At 46.0% G+C, this 17954-nt stretch overlaps 1 protein-coding gene across 1 annotated transcript in view; it reads left to right on the forward strand.

Annotated features, from left to right (window-relative positions):
• The window catches only part of SLCO4A1 (solute carrier organic anion transporter family member 4A1), an 87582-nt gene that overhangs the window by 25287 nt on the left and 44341 nt on the right, over nt 1-17954 (forward strand). The window contains exon 3 of the mRNA XM_077460305.1: nt 8561-8651. Coding sequence (XP_077316431.1) covers nt 8561-8651 — 91 coding nt within the window. The remainder of the gene's footprint in view (nt 1-8560; nt 8652-17954) is intronic.

Below are 17954 nucleotides of genomic sequence, written 5' to 3' on the forward strand. Positions count from 1 at the left end.
TTGTGCTTGCACATGATTGGATGGTGGAAGTCAGCAGAGATTTCCCTCGTTTACTAAGCTTTGAAGCAACTGCACTTGCAAAGTGCTCAGTTTATTTGCCTTTAGTGAACCAACCACAACCTGTCTGTTCAACTGTTTCCTATAAATGCTAATAACATCTGCTTTTTTTTTTTTTTTGCTTCCCTAAAAAAGCTGAATATAGTCATACCACATTGTAAATGAAGAGATACAATATTTCCAACCTATCTGATCATTTCTACTTTGATGAGACCAAATAAAAAGGCATGTATAGCCGAGGAATGGCTACACATGCTCTATTTAGGCTAGAGTTGGGATATTAAAAGAAGCTACCGTATTTATCGGCGTATAACACGTGCCGGTGTATAACACGCACCCCAAGTTTAGGAGGGAAGTTTAAGGGAAAAAATCGTACATTTAAATGCCCAGCAATGCAGCCTTATCAGTGTCCATTGCAACCTTGTCAGTGCAGCCTTGCCCCCAGTGCAGCCTTGTCAGTGCAGCCTTGTCAGTGCAGCCTTGTCAGTGCAGCCTTGCCCCCAGTGCAGCCTTGTCAGTGCAGCCTTGCCCCAGTGCAGCCTTGTCAGTGCAGCCTTGCCCCAGTGCAGCCTTGCCCCCAGTGCAGCCTTGTCAGTGCAGCCTTGCCCCAGTGCAGCCTTGCCCCAGTGCAGCCTTGTCAGTGCAGCCTTGTCAGTGCAGCCTTGCCCCAGTGCAGCCTTGCCCCCAGTGTCTATTGAAGCCTTGCCCCAGTGCAGCCTTGCCCCCAGTGTCTATTGCAGCCTTGGATGAATTTAAAATTGGCGCCACCGAGACTTGCCGGAGCAGAGCAAATGCCGCCGAGATCGCAGGGACTGGGCGGAGCCGAGATACACATAGCCGAGTGTACTCAGCTCTTCTCAGCTCCGCTCACAGTCGCAAAGTGGGTGTGACTGTGAGCGGAGCCGAGTACGCTTGGCTATGTGTTTCTCGGCGGCGATCGCTCACAATCAGCGGAGATCGATGGGGATCGGCGTGAAAAACGCACCCACGATTTCCCCCTGATTTTAAGGGGAAAAGGATGTGTGTTATACGCCGATAAATACGGTAATTACTGATCTCTTGGATGGGAATGCACGTGCACAACTTATGCAGGGATGGTCAGTCATTCAGGCTTGATCTAACAACATAGCAGGATTTCCGTTGATTGTTAGGGCACTAACCATTCTTCCAGAAGTGCATTTGTGAGGTCATGCACTGATGTAGGACGAGAAGATCTGGCTCGCAGTCTCTGCTCTAATTCACCCCAAAGGTGTTCTGTCGGGTTGAGGTCAGGACTCTGTGCAGGCCAGTCAAGTTTCTCCACCCCAAACTCGATTATCCAAGTCTTTATGGACCTTGATTTGTGTACTGGTGAGCAGTCATGTTGGAACAGGAAGGGGCCACCCCCAAACTGTTCCCACAAAGTTGGGAGCATAAAATTGTCCAAAATGTCTTGGTATGCTGACGCCTTAAGAGTTCCCATTACTGGAAGTAAGGGACCAAGCCCAACCCCTGAAAAACATCACCACACCATAATCCCCCCCCCCCCACCAAGTGATATAGACCAGTGAACAAAGCAAGGTCCATAAAGACATGGATGAGCGAGTTTGGGGTGGAGGAACTTGGCTGGTCTGCACAGTCCTGACATCTACCCGATAGAACACCTTTGGGATGAATTTGAGCGCCTGTGCCTGACCTCACAAATGCACTTCTGGAAGAATGGTCAAACATTCCCATAGACACACTCCTTGTGGACGGCCTTCTCAGAAGAGTTTAAGCTGTTATAGCTGCAAAGGGTGGGCCAACTCACTATTGAACCCTATGGGTTAAAGCCTTGAACACACAGTACGATTGTTGGCAGGGGATTGTCTGTTGACAGACTGTTGTCCTAAAATCTTACGGTTCGTACGCTCCTTCTGGCAATTGTTGTCCAACTTTCGGCCAACAAATGTTGCATGGCAGGTTAGTACATTTTTGGTGAACAACGGTTTGACATCGGATTTTTGTATGGTCTGTACACAAATCCATCACACAAATGTCAAAAGTACTACAAACACACATGCTCGGAATCAATGCTCACCAGACACAAAATTAGCAGAAAGGGCCCAAAGGGTGGTGCTCAAGAGCTGAAATTCCTCCTAGTATGTGGCTACGTTTGTGTTTGTTGCACGACAATTGTGTACCGTTAGTATGCAAGACAAGATCCTGGCACACTCCCCTTTTGACAAAAATCAGACGCTCGGTTGGCCAACAGTCGTATCGTCTATACGAGGCTTAAGACTGGGATGCCATTAAAGTTATGGTCATGTGCGTGTAAAGGCGCCCCAATACTTGACAATATAGTGTATGTGCTTGGCTGCATGTTCAGTAATTAGAAGGAAGAAGTATCCAGGCATAAGGCTCCATTAAAACATTTTTTTGAGCGTTTTTTTGGAATAGCATCATTCGCTTGGATGAGCCTCCCTCCGCTCCAAAAATACTTATATACCGAATTTTGGCACAGAGCCAGGCACGTTTGGCTGTGATTTTCATGCATTTTGTTGGCAAGAAATGATGGTATCGCAAACATGTCCCGTATTTTGCTGCGATTCTGCCTTTGATTCCTAAACGCTCAATTGTCATTGAAGCCTAATGCCTCGTACACGCGGTGGGAAATTCCGCCAGCAAAAGTCCGAGGTGAGCTGTTGGTCGGAAATTACGACCGTGTGTACGCTCCATCTGACTTTTGCTGGCGGAATTTCCACCAGCAAACGATTGAGAGCAGGTTCTCTATTTTTCCAACGGAAAAAGTTCCGATCGGAAATTCCGATCGTCTGTAGCAATTCCAAAGCGGAAAATTCTTACGCATGCTCGGAAACAATTTGACGCATCTTCGGAAGCATTGAACTTAATTTTCTCGGCTCGTCGTAGTGTTATACATCACCGCGTTCTTGACGGTCGAAAGTTCAGAGAACGTTTGTGTGACCGTGTGTATGCAAGCCAAGCTTGAGTGGAATTCAGACGGAAAAACCATCCAAGATTTTTCCGACGGAAAATCTGATTGTGTGTATGCGGCATTAGTGATTTTTATCTGTTGGAAGGAGAGTCTAGGGGAGCTAAATTGATTTGATGAGGCATTTAAACTTTTTTACATTGATGGTGTTCTGACAGCAGTTGGCCAGCAGACAGTGGAAGACTGCTGAACCTGTCAATCTGTCTGTAACTGGCCATGAAAGCCAAGTGGCTACCAGACTCCTAATGCCGCGTACACACGACCGGACTTTCCGGCAGAAAAGGTCCGGCGGTCTTCCCGACGGACTTTCGACGGAGCTCCGACGGACTTCCAAAAAGAACGGACTTGCCCACACACGAATGGACTAAGTCCGTTGGTTTTGAACGTGATGACATAAGACGGGACTAAAAAAGGAAGTTCAATAGCCAGTAGCCAATAGCTGCCCTTGCGTTGTATTTGGTCCGTCGAAGCAGCATACAGACCAACGGTTTTCCCGATAGGAATTGAGTCCGTCGGACAGATTTGAAACGTGTTCTATTTATACATCCGTCGGATTCTTTAAATGAAAAACGATTGGATTAGCAAACACACGATCGGATTGTCCGCCAGACTGATTCCTTCGGACATAGTCTGCCAGACAGTCTGGTCGTGTGTACGCGGCATGAGATCTTATAAATATATCTCATGCAGATTATTTTATCTGCTTTTTTTGCTCTTCTTCTTACATATACATTACATACATTATACATCATCATCCCATAAAGCCATGGATGTATTTGCTAAAAATTCCCAGAGTTCCTCTTTGCCCTTGTATACACGGTCGGACATTCCGAACGGACTGTGTTGTCGGATAATCCGACCATGTGTGACTTTTTCCGTCGAAATGTCCGACCAACAAAGTTTGAGAGCTGGATATAAAATTTTACGACAACAAAGTCCGATCGTTTGTAGAGAATTCCGATCGGACAAAGTGCCACGCATGCTCAGATCAAAATTACGAGACCAAAGCTATTGGCTACTAGCCTGAACGTCGTCCCGTCGCAATGAACGAACATCATCACGTTTCCGAACGATCAGATTTTCCGACAAACTTTGTCCGACCGTGTGTATGCAACACCAGTTTCGGACAAAATCCGTCTGAAAAAATCAGACGGATTTTGTGGTCAGAGTGTCCGACTGTGTGTACAAGGGCTTTGTCATACTACAGTGTGTGGTGAATTCTCATTTCCTTTTCATGATAGTATAGGACACTTTTTTTATCAGGATAAAGTCCAAGGCTGTCATAAACGGTCCCCTCACATGACTATAAGTAAACTATAAAAAACGTCTCTACTTCAAAGTATAGTAGATATATAGCGCAATATCAGCAAGTTTATTGCCTTCGAGAATGTAATAAGGATAAGTGTATCTTTAGCACTTTAGGCATATTGTACACTTACCTGTAAGCTGGTGCCCCCTAATCAACAGAAATCGCGCCTGCTGTACCGGTAAATGCCGGCCGTAGACCAGAAGCCTGTTTGTCATGGTGCAGACCAGCATAGACCACCATAGAGTCATTATGACAATTGTGTGGCTTATTGGTGCCGCCAACTGCCTGATAAAATCTTTCGGAAAAGGCCATTCAGTTATTAAGCCTCATGCACACGTTGACGTTGACGTTTTTACAGCTGCTGTTTTTGGCAGTTTTTTTTCTACAATCATTAAACTCTCTATCATGGTATCCTATGTGTCCATGCACACATAGGGGGTTATTTACGAAAAGGCAAATCCACTTTGCACTGCAAGTGCACTTGGAAGTGCAGTCGCTGTAGATCCAAGGGGGACATGCAAGGAAAATAAAAAAACAGCATTTTAGCTTGTACATGATTGGATGATAAAATCAGCAGAGCTTCCCCTCATTTCAGATCTACCCCTTGGATTTACAGAGACTGCACTTCCAAGTGCACTTTCAGTGCAGAGGGGATTTGCCTTTCGTAAATAACCCCCAAAGTTGTTTTTTAGTGCATCTTGAAAGCCCCTGGATCTAAGACCCACACTATGAAAGACTCTGAGTTACTAATGAGTCCCACCCACTCCAAAGTTAACAGTTGCCCTGCTGTTCAACAGTGTAGTGTGAGACCCTCTGTGGCCAGTAAACTTTCTCTCTCTGCTGATCTCAAGGTTGTAACCTACCTATAAGTTGGCCAGGCTTAGAACAGGTTAGAAGTTGAGGTCCTGTGTATAGCATGTACCCCCCAGGTACACAGGGGCAGGGCCGTCTTAATGCCCAGGGGCCCCAGCTGCATGGGGGCGGTCCCTGCACTTTCCCCAAAGAAGCTGCTCCTTGAGCCCATACTGCCTGGAAATTGGGGGCCCCATGATGGCACTGAGAGTGATGGATACACAGGGGTGGCAGGCTGGCAGCGGTGCACCGTGCTGTGCAGAACCATACCTATTTCATAGCCAGCAGGGAGTGGCGGGGCCAGAGGGCCAGTGATGCTCTGACCCCCACTCCATGCAGCTTCAATGCCTCAGACTCGAAGTCCGCTGGGTAGGAGCTGGAGTGGGGGCTGCTGAGTCGGCAGCACTGAGAGCCCGCCTGTGGAAGTGGCATTGTGGATGGTGTCATGGTGAGCCCAGCTGTCCAGCACTGTTTGCACCGAAGGGCTTGGAATGCCCAGAGGGATGCTCCTTCCTCCACCCCTTCTTCTGCCTGCATGACTTGATTGGTATAGGTGAGTCCTTGTCCCAGTGCTGGAGGTGGGCACATAGCCAAAAGTTCACATGCACTTTATCTCCACCAGAAAAGGGGGTGCTACATGGATGGAATAATGGTGCTGGGGGATATCAAGGGTGTATGGGGGAAAACAATGCTGAGGGGGGATCTGGAGTGTATAGCGCAGGGATATGCAATTAGCGGATCTCCAGCTGTTGCAAAACTACAAGTCCCATCATGCCTCTGCCTCTGGGTGTCATGCTTGTGGCTCTCAGAGTCTTGCTATGCCACATGGAACTTGTAGTTATGCAACAGCTGGAGGTCTGCTAATTGCATATCCCTGGTATAGGGGGTAGCAATGCTTGGGGTATTGTGGGTGGCTATAGTGCTAGAGGTATCAGGGATATAGAGAGGTCACAGTGTAGGGGGTATCAGGGATGTAGTGGGGTCACAATACAAGGGGTATCTTATGTTATATGGTAACAGTGATGGGGGAATATCTAGGTTGCAGAGAGGGATCAGACTGCTGGGGTGATATATGAGGTTTAGAGGGGTCAGAGTGCTGGAGGGATATTTGGGGTGCAGAGAGGGATCAGGGTGCTGGGGGAACATCTGGGGTGAACAGAGGTCAGAGTGCTGGGGGGATATGTTAGGTGCAGAGAGGGATCAGAGTGCTGGGGGAATATATGAGGTGTAGAGGGATCAGAGTGCCGGGGGGATATCTGGGGTGTAGAAGGGTCAGAGTGCTGGGGGGATATCTGGGGTGTAGAGGGGTCAGAGTGCTGTGGGGATATTTGGAGTGGAGAGAGGGATCAGGGTGCTGGGGGGATATCTGGGGTGTAGAGGAGTCAGAGTGCTGGGGGGATATGTGGGGTGCAGAGAGGGATCAGAGTGTTGAGGGGATATCTAGGGTGCAGAGAGGGGTCAGATTGCTTGGGGGGATGTCTGGGGTGTAGAGGGGTCAGAGTGCTAGGGGGATATCTGGGGTGTAGAGGGGTCAGAGTGCTGGGGGGATATCGGAGGTGTAGAGGGGTCAGAGTGCTGGGGGAATATTTGGGGTGCAGAGAGGGATCAGTGTTTTGGGGGAATATCTGAGGTGTTGAGGGGTCAGAGTGCTGGGGGGATATCTGGGGTGTAGAGGGGTCAGAGTGCTGGGGGGATATGTGGGTGGCATGCTGGATGTATATAAAATGTAGAGGGGTTACAGTGTTGGGGTATCTGAGGCCCACTCTTTCTTTGCTGTACAGAATGAGTGTTCATGTAGTTAAAGCGGAGCTCCACCCAAAAGGCGAAGCTTCTCTTGTCTGCCTCCTACCTACTTGATGTCCGTTTACCTACGCTGTCTCCATTGTAGGGACCCCAGAGCATTACTTTGCCCAGGGGCCCATGATGCTATTAAGACGGCCCTGCACAGGAACTTGGGAACTACCAAACACGCTCTTGACGCCTGCAGTTTGACGCTACTGTTAGGTCAGTCAAGCGGGTTCACTTTACATTCCTTGCATGCTTTGAATTATAACGCCTCCATATTCTTTCCATGCCAACATTTCACATTCATTATACATCTGACATTCTCTCTTGGGACATAAAAAGAATGTAGTTCATTGGTGTCTTGAATATGACATTATTGGAATGTCAGAACAACCCTTTCAGAATCCCACATACACCAAAAATGTATCACTGTTGTAGTTCTGACACAGTTGTTAAAGGACAACTACTGCAGATTGCAGGTTTAAAAAAAGTTGTCAGGTTGCTATTCTTTCCACTGAGTTAAGTTTCAGGAAACCGCGGCTTCCCCTACCTCATCATCTGCTTCATAGGCATATGTACACTATATAGCCAAACCTTTGTGGTCATCCCATTTCAAAACCATGGACATTAAAATGGCGGTGGCCCTTCCTTTGTGGTTAGAACAGCCTGCACTGTTCTTGAAAGATCTTTCACAAGATTTTGAATTGTGTCTGTGAGAATGAGCAAAAGAGCATTTCTGAAGTTCCGTACTAATGTCGGAGGAGAAGACTTGGTTCACAGTCGCCGTTACAATTCACCCCAGAGGTTTTCAGAGGGTTGAGGTCAGGGCTCTGCGTAGGACACTCGAGTTCCTTCACACCAAACTCATCAAACCATGGCTTTATAGAGCTGGCTATGTACACAGGGGCATAGTCATTCCGGGATAAACAGGGCCTTCCCCAAACCAGGGGGCGGACTGACAACTCATGGGGCCCCCGGCAATAGCTTATGGAGCCCCCAGCCAATCAGATTATGGGTCCACACAGTATACCATCACACAGTATACACAGACATGTACACACAGTATACACAGACATGTTTCTATTGGCTGAGAAGGTACTGGAGAGGTGGGGCAGCTATAATCTCAGGATTTTTAGACCAAAAGGATGTAGGTAAGGGACATTTCAGAGACAGATGTAAAAAAAACACAGATTTTTACATACTGTCCCTGGTTTTACTGAGGCTGGCAACCCTGATGAGTCCCCCTAGTGGCCCGGGGCCCTAGTGGCCAAATGGTCAATCCGCCCCTGCCCCAAACTATCACAAGGTTGGAAGCCCACAATTGTATAAGACGTCCCAGTATGGTGAAGCATCCACAGTATCCTTCACTCACCTGAACCTGTACTTTGAAGTGGTTGGACGTGAAAGTCAGTTGTCCCCATACTTTTGCCAATATAGTGTATGAAAAAGTGTACCTGTTTATGGGCCAGGTAAACAAGAGACACGCCTTAAGTTGATCTCACTGAGTCCCTCATAAGTCCACAACCTGTTTTTCTTTGCAGTTGCGAAACATCGACTAATTTTCTCACTGTGTCCTCTTCATTTAGGAATATTTTACACTGCGGCTATTGTTGGCCCAGCTGTAGGATACCTGCTTGGAGGGTTCTTCCTGAACATGCACACCGAGATCACCACTCCGTAAGTAGCTTTTTATTTGTTTACGTTGTCTTGCAGTTCATTAACCTTCAGCCTCCAAGTTCCTATAAGTGTAAGATTATTTCTGATTTGCTATGGCTGCCGTAGGTTAATGAACTCTTTACACCAGCCATTCTCAACCAGGGTTCCTTCAGAGGTGGCTAGGGGTTCCTTGAGCCGTGGCTGATTTACCACCCATTTGATGGTGCCTACCTAGTTTTGAGCCAATGCCACTTGGAGGAGCCAGTGGTATGACACCAATGATATTTATAGCTCTCTGTAAATGGGGCCATTCTTACCACTACTGTAAAAAAAGGGCATTCTTCTCACTGACCACCAAAGTAAGGGGCATTGTACCCACTGACCCCCAATGAATGGGTTTTATTAGGAGTTCCCCCGAGACCTGGAAATTACTTTAAGGGTTGCCCTGGGGTAAAATGGTTGAGAAAGGCTGCTCTACATCTTTTCTATCTGCATATTTTGTGTACAATACCGGCAAGGATTTTCAGCTGCTACTAATTATTAGATTTACTAACGATAAAGAAAATATAAAAACTCTTCTTGCATTTACAGTGGACACCTGATATGGGAATTATATTATTAGAAAAGCTTCGATCTTACCAGTTAAACAGACTTATATTTTGGTGTTCCTGTCTCTAGCTGCCATTCAGGCACCTACTTACAGTAAGACCGGCAGTTTTGCATTGTTAAAATTGTCCTATTAGCCAGTATGATGTATCAGAGACAACAGAGACAGACCCACATTCTCCAGCATTTCACATATTTCTAAATAACGTGCTTTAGCAAGGAACTAGAGCTGCACGATTAATCGTTAATAATCGAAATCACAATCTTTTTCACTTCCCGATCTTCAAAACAGCATGTCACAATTCTTTCTAACAAGTGCAGAGAGTTCTCACAGCAGGGAAAGAAAAAAAAAAATATCCAGGCAGCCAGGAATAAGTAGAAACAAAGTATCTTTTCTTTCATTTATCAAAGGAAAGAACTCCAAAGGAGGTTTAAAGAGGAAGTAAAGCCTGGGGAAAATAAATAAAAAATACACCCTGCAGGGCAAAGACATAATGAGCTGGTATACATACCATAGCATACATAGCATGCCATTCTAGCTTATTATGAATAACTTACCTGAGATCGAAGCCCCTGAAGCGAACCTTGTTCACCTCCTCTGACGCTGCCATCTATCCTGACGTGACTTCCGGGTATCGCAGCTCTGGCGCTGTGACTGGCCGGAGCCGCGCTGATGTCTCTCCCGCGCATGCGCGCTGGTGCCGCCACTAACGGCACGATCACCGTTACAAGCGGCACGCTCAGTGCGCCTGTGCCCGATGTCTACAGCGCATGCTCCTTAGACATCGCTGCACCTATTTCTGCAAATATCTCTTAAACCTTTTAGGTTTGGGAGATATTTCATTTTCAGCACAGTGCCAAAAAAATAGAGAGCAACTGAGCATGTGCAGAGCAGGGTGAGGCAGTGCATTACTAGCATACTAACACATTATGCTATTGTCTCCCAGGTTTTATTTTTTATTTTTTTACGCTTTTTTTTTTATTTTTTTTCTACGCTTTAAAGACTTGTCTCCAGAACCTTAGTACCCATTGCTCTCATGATGGCTCTTCAATTTTGGATTTCCTGTTACATTCTGTCTCAATGGCAGTGGTCACCAGAACCAATATCGAAGGGAATGTCCCCACCAGGGACACTGGCAACAATATAAATTTGTTAGAGGGTCTAACCCCCCCACCACCACCACCACTCTATCCAAAACCTCAATTATATTTTGCCTTTATATACAATTAAGAATAAAATACGTGATTACGTTTGCCATTTCAATTTCGGTTTTGATGCCTAGCCAGCGCCACACAAATGACAGCTGGAATCTGATTGGTTGCCAAAAGCAACAAAGACACTCCGGGTTTTATCTATAAGCTCTGCTGAATAAAATGTTGCTGCAAATGTCATTTATGACAAAGCATGTGACTGTGCAGGAAGATTTTTGCATGACACATATTTGCATGCGGTATGGAAATAACCTCCTCGTCACATTTTCTGTCAATAGAGAGTTTGTACAGATATTTAACGCTTGAATAAGAATTGTATCCCCACACAAAGCCATACAAATGGATTAATCTCATCATACAAAAATAACCCGGGAGAAAAGAGCGCAAGTCAAAACGCCTGTCTTCCATCTTGAGTGGCGAGGGGTTAGAACCTCTGTCAGGTTTTATTGCTGTCTGTGCCCCCTGCTGGGGAAATTTCCTCTCCATTTGTCCTGGTGACCACAGTTTTGTTTTTTTTTACGTAAAAAAAAAAAAGAAAAAGCAGAACAATCGCCATCTAAGCCAAAATAATGGCTGCAGTGTCATCTGCGCAGAGCCCCGCAATATGGAGAAACTGGATACTATATATATTATCACATCCACAAATTAACCACTTCAATACCAGGCACTTAAACACCTTCCTGCCCAGACCAATTTTGAGCTTTCAGCGCTGTCGCACTTTGAATGACAATTGCGCGGTCATGCTACACTGTACCCAAATGACATTTTTATCATTTTTTTCCCACAAATAGAGATTTCTTTTGGTGGTATTTGATCACCTCTGCGGTTTTTATTTTTTGCTAAACAAATAAAAAAAATACCAAGAATTTTGAAAAAAAAAATGTTTTTTTTTTGTTTCAGTTTCAAAGCTTTGTAAATAAGTACGTTTTCTCCTTCACTGATGGGGTTACACTGATGGGCACTGATGGGGTTACACTGATGGGCAATGATAAGGCGGCACTGATGGGCACCGATGAGGTGGCACCAATGAAGTGGCACTGATGAGGTGGCATTGATGGTCACCGATATGTGGCACTGATGGGCAGCACTGATGGGCGACACGGATGGGCACTGATAGGTGGCACAAATTGGCACTGATAGCTGGCACGGATTGGTATAGATGGGCATGGATAGGTGGCACAGGGGGGCATGGGTTAGTCGGCACAGGTGGGCATGGGTAGGCGGCACAGGTGGGCATGGGTGGGCACTGATAGGTGGCATGGATGGGCACTGATAGGTGGCACACATGGGAACTGATAGGCGGCATTGTATTATAATATATTGTACTAATGGATGCCAATCAGTGCCAAACAATAATGCATGCCAATCAGTGATGCCCATTGTGGGCACTGATTGGCATCCATTATGAGCACTGATTGGCATCCATTGTGGCACTGACTGGAATCCCTGGTGGTCTAGGGTGGCATACCTTGTCCTGGGCATCCCTGGTGGTCTGGTGGCATCCCTGGTGGTCCAGTGTGGGCATCCTCGGCGGGGCTGTGCTGATAATCGATCAGCACAGACCCCCCCCCCCCCCCCCCCGTCAGAGGAGCAGCCGATCGGCTCTCCTCTACTCGCGTCTGACAGACGCGAGTGAGGAAAAGCCGATCACCGGCTTTTCCTATTTACACTGTGATCAGCCGTGATTGGACACGGCTGATCACGTGATAAAGAGTCTCCGACGGAGACTCTTTACCGAGATCGTAGTTGCCGGGTGTCAGACTGACACCCCGCAACAACGATCGCCGCGATGCGCGCCCCCGGGGGCGCGCAGCGGCTCATAATCCTGATCACGTCATATGACGTCCGATCAGGATTATGCAACCACTTTGCCACCGTCAATTTGTTATAGGGCGGGCGGCAAGTGGTTAAAGTACTGGTGACCACTGTTATGGCCCGTACACACGATCCGAAAATCTGACAAAAATACCGCTTTCGCCGAGATCATACAATAATCAGATGGTTAGTACAGAGCTTTCGAGAGCCGATCACGACAGTTCATCTGATATTATTCGAAACAGAGAAGCACAACATTTTCCTCATATGATACCAGATCGTACGATTTTCATTTCGTCAGTTGTCCGAAAATAGAATACAAATACATGACAACACATGACATCACTTCCGAATTATTATTTTTTTCTGTCGCACGAGAATTTTCGTGACTTTAGTAACCTATTCAGTTTCTACTTGCGACTCTTAAGCAAAAAAAGTCGTGCGATCTGTCATATGATATTTGGATCGTGCGTACGGGCCATTACCACAAATAAAAGTGAGGGATACGCCAAAACTTTTATTTGGCACCTGAGCAGGAATACAGGGGAAATCTTCCAATAGGGGTACTTTCAGGTGAAAGGTCCAAACGTAGTGACGTAATACCACAGAAAGTTGGCCAACAATTGTCTGATGGAGCGTACAAATGGTCGGATTTCCCACCAACAGACTGTCATCACACAATTCCTGTTGGAAAATCAGATCGTGTGTACGAGGCTTAAGGGGACTAATTCTTCCCAATGACCACAAGTGTGAGGAGCATTCTTCCCCCTGACCCTCACACTAATGTATCATGAGATTATTATTATTATACAGGATTTATATAGCGCCAACAGTTTACGCATCGCTTTACTATATTAAAGGGGACAATACGGTTATAATAGAATAAAATACAAGAGGATTAAGAGGGCCCTGCTCAGAATAGGGTGGGGCAGGTGGTACAAAAGGTTGTAACTTGGGCTGAAGCAACTAATCGATTATGAAATTAATCGATTAATATTTTCATAATCAAATGAATCGGTCAGAACAAAATGGGGTTAAAGTTAATGGGTCTGATGATATTTACAAGACTTGTTCATGCCCCGACTTAGTTGGGGTAGGCGGAACACTTTGGTGGGGGTGGGTCAGCCCGACACTTGACTTTTGACCTCTGGGGACACGCCTCCTGACCTTTGGGGGAGGTCCCTAGTCAAATCCCTGAGTCCTGACCTTGTTCTTCTAGGGGAAACCCTAACCCCTAACCCTTTAAAAGTATATATCTCCTCTAATAGTCAGCTCACAACTTCCACCTTTAATTGCAACTAGGAACATCCTGCTAGTTCTGTGTATGTGTCAGCTCACAACTTCCACCTTTAATTGCAACTAGGAACATCCTGCTAGTTCTGTGTATGTGTCAGCTCACAACTTCCACCTTTAATTGCAACTAGGAACATTCTGCTAGTTCTGTGTAATGTGCTTTTGGTGATCTATGCTGCTGTCAAATTCTTTACCTCTGTCCATATCAGAATGATGTTTATTTAACTTTTTCTTATTGTCTCACTATACCTAAAATTTAGGAGATGTTCTTATCTTTATGGCACTGACCTTTTCTGCTCTCTTGCTGTGTCTTGTAGTGAGTCTTGGTGTGAGAAGTTCATTCTGTTAGCCATGTGTTCCTCCTATGCAATCCTGACTAATTAATTGGCAAAACCCCCACCCAAATTCAGTATAAAATCAGGCATAACATAGGGGATGCCCAGGCATGGGGTTGCATTGGCTACTAACATCTTGGATAAAGTATTTCATATTGGATTAAGTATTGCACTTCTGCTCAGCACTTCAGCGAATGCACAAAGCGAAAATACACAGCAGACTACAGGTGACCTGATTCTCCAAACTTTTTCTTCTCTTATTCATGCTTCCTCCCAATCTCACCACTCTGTATCATGCACTCTCTATTCTTCCTTCTCACAGTTGCATCGTCTCTGCTTAAATTCTCACTCCTTCACCCACCTTCTCCACCCCACAGCTTATATATATCTCCCTCACTCCTGTCTTCACCTTATTACTGCACTCATCAGCTCCTGCTAACGCTAAATCCTTATACCAATAAAGCCTGCAGGCCATTGGGACGTTTCCCCCCACATAAGTCACACTCCCATATCACCTCTCTCACCCTTCTGCTTCTCCTAACTTCTGGAGATATTTCCCCAAATCCTGGACCACAATCATTTACCTTCGGCCAACATACCCAGCACAGCCCATCCTCTGCTAGCAGCCACAATCCACACAATCTCATTTCTATTCCTCTTCAGCCTAGAGCCAGCCTCCCCTTCTCCTGTGCCCTTTGGAATGCCCGCTCTGTTTGTAACAAACTCACCACTGTCCATGACCTATTTATCACTAACTCTCTGAACCTACTTGCAATTACTGAGACCTGGATTCAAGAATCTGACCTTCCTTCTCCTGCGTCTCTCTCCTATGGTGGCCTCCTGTGGACTCACTCTCCCAGGCCTAGTGGACGGAAAGGAGGTGGTGTTGGAATTCTCCTATCCCCTCAAAGCACTTTCCAGGTTCTTCATCCACCCCCCTCTCTGTCCCTCTCTTCATTTGAAGCTCACTGTATTCGCCTATTTTCTCCGGTTTCATTGAGAATTGCTGTGATCTATCGGCCCCCTGGACCGGTATCAAACTTCCTTGATGACTTCTCTGCCTGGCTACCCTACTTTCTCTCCTCTGAAATTCCAACACTCATTCTTGGTGACTTTAACATCCCTGTTAATCTTAACACTCCTGCCACTTCTAAGCTGCTGAGCCTAACCTCCTCTTTTGATCTAAAACAATGGACAAGTGCTTCCACTCACTCTGTTGGCAACTGCCTTGACCTTATCTTCTCCTACCTATGCACTCCGCACACCCTTTCCAATATTCCTTTTCCTCTATCTGATCACCACCTTATTAGTTTCAATCTCTCCTTGTCTGCCTCCTCCTTGCCTTCCAACTACCAAACTATTACCCGTAGAAACCTTCGCCATCTTAACCCTTCTCTTCTTTTCTCTGCTACAGACTGTCTCTACGACAAAATCTCCTCCTTGTCCTGCCCCAACTTGGCTACTTCTGTCTACAACAGTTCGCTGTCATCCACCCTGGATACCTTGGCCCCCTTTACTACGCACAGAATCAAGCCCCGGCCGCTGCAACCCTGGCAGACAGACAATACCAGAAGCCTCAAAAAACGTAGCCGTGCTCTTGAGCGTTTGTGGCGTAAAACTAAGTCACAGCAAGATTTCAGCCATTATAAATCTGCCCTCCAAAAATACCATTCCTGCCTGCACGCTGCCAAACAGACCTACTTTATCACTCTCATTAACACCCTCTCACGCAGTCCCCGTCAACTCTTTTCTACCTTTACCACTCTACTTCGTCCTCCATTACCCCCACCCACTAACTTACTCACTGCCCAGGAGATTGCTTATCACTTCAAAAATAAGATTGAGACGATTCGTCTCGAGATCTCTGCTCTACAGACATCTCCCTCACCTTACACTCCCTGTCCTCCTGCACAATCAATACTTTCCTCTTTTGACCCAGCTACTATAGAGGAAGTCACTAAACTTTTTTCTAATGCCCGCCTAACCTCCTGCCCCCTGGACCCTGTTCCTTCTCAAATACTACGGTCACCATCTGACTCAATCCTACACTCCTTAACTCATATCTTCAACCTCTCACTCTCTACTGGCATCTTCCCCAACCCTCTAAAACATGCACTAGTCACTCCCATACCAAAAAAGGCCTCAGACCCCACTAATCTTAACAACTTAAGACCCATCTCTTTACTCCCTTTTGCCTCCAAACTCCTCGAACGTTTAGTCTATAACCGACTGAGCAACCACCTCACTGAAAATAACCTTCTCGATCCTTTTCAGTCTGGATTTCGCCCACAGCACTCCACAGAAACTGCCCTTCTAAAACTCACCAACGACTTACTAACAGCCAAAACCAACGGTCATTATTCCATACTCTTACTCTTGGACCTTTCTGCTGCCTTTGATACAGTTGACCACCCCCTCCTCCTCAAAAAACTCAATTTGCTTGGTCTCCATGACTGCACTCTCCGTTGGTTTGAATCTTACCTATCTCATCGCACCTTCAGTGTCACTTACAACTCCACTTCCTCTTCTCCAACTCCTCTTACCGTTGGGGTCCCCCAAGGTTCTGTCCTTGGACCTCTACTATTCTCGATCTACACATCCTCCTTGGGTCAGCTGATAGCCTCCCATGGCTTTCGCTACCATTTATATGCTGATGACACCCAAATCTATCTCTCTACCCCTCAGCTCACCCCATCAGTCTCCTCACGCATCGCTGATCTACTAACAGACATATCAGCCTGGATGTCACACCACTTCCTCAAACTTAATCTATCTAAAACCGAGCTCTTAATATTTCCTCCCCCACGTACCCCTTCACCTGACTTCTCTGTCAAGATCAATGGCACATCTATCAGTCCATCCCCACATGCCAAGGTGCTAGGGGTAACCTTAGACTCCGAACTGTCCTTTCAGGCCCACATACAAGCCCTGTCCAAATCATGCCGCCTTAGCCTCCGCAACATTTCCAGAATACGCCCCTTTTTAACTAATGACACCACCAAGCTTCTAATTCACTCCCTGGTCATCTCTCGCCTCGACTACTGCAACTCCCTCCTCGTTGGATTACCTTTACATAGGCTATCCCCCCTCCAGTCCATAATGAATGCCGCTGCCAGACTCATCCACCTTACCAGCCATTCAGTGTCCTCCACCCCTCTCTGCCAATCCCTGCACTGGCTTCCACTCACCCAACGAATAAAATTCAAAGTACTAACAATAATTTACAAAGCCATCCATAACTCTGCCCCCAGCTACATCACTGACCTGGTCCCAAAATACCAACCAAACCGCCCTCTTCGGTCATCTCAAGACCTCCTGCTCTCTAGCTCCCTTGTCCCCTCCTCCCATGCTCGCCTCCAGGATTTCTCCAGAGCTTCTCCCATCCTCTGGAACTCCCTACGCCAATCTGTCCGACTGTCCCCTAATCTATCCATCTTTAGACGATCCCTGAAAACCCTTCTCTTCAAAGAAGCCTATCCTGCTTCTAACTAACACTGTTTTACTTCCCCCATCAGCTCATCCCCCACAGCAATTACCTCCTGTATCAATTGCCCCTTCCTTTTTAGATTGTAAGCTCTAACGAGCAGGGCCCTCTTATTCCTCTTGTGCCAAATTGTAATGTAAATGTAATGTCTGCCCTTATGTTGTAAAGCGCTGAGCAAACTGTTGGCGCTATATAAAACCTGTATAATAATAATAATAATAGTATATGCATTATATACACTCTAATAGTATAAACACTATATCTCTCCTCTAATATTATATACAGTATATCTCTCCTTTAATAGTTTATACCGTATATCTCCTTTAATAGTATATGCAGTATATCTCTCCTCTAATAGTATATACAGTATCTCTCCTCTAATAGTATATACAGTATCTCTCCTCTAATAGTATATAGCCTATAATAGTATATACAGTATCTCTCTCCTCTAATAGTATATACAGTATCTCTATAATAGTATATACAGTATATCTCTAATAGTATATACACAGTATATATATCCCCTCTAATATACAGTATATCTCTTCTGTCTGTTATTCTCAGAGTGGATTCGATATT

The sequence above is a fragment of the Lithobates pipiens genome, unplaced genomic scaffold (genome assembly GCF_037356315.1).
Source record: "Lithobates pipiens isolate NorthernLeopardFrog02 unplaced genomic scaffold, aLitPip1_a1.2 Scaffold_28, whole genome shotgun sequence".
NCBI classification, from domain to species: Eukaryota; Metazoa; Chordata; class Amphibia; order Anura; family Ranidae; genus Lithobates; species Lithobates pipiens.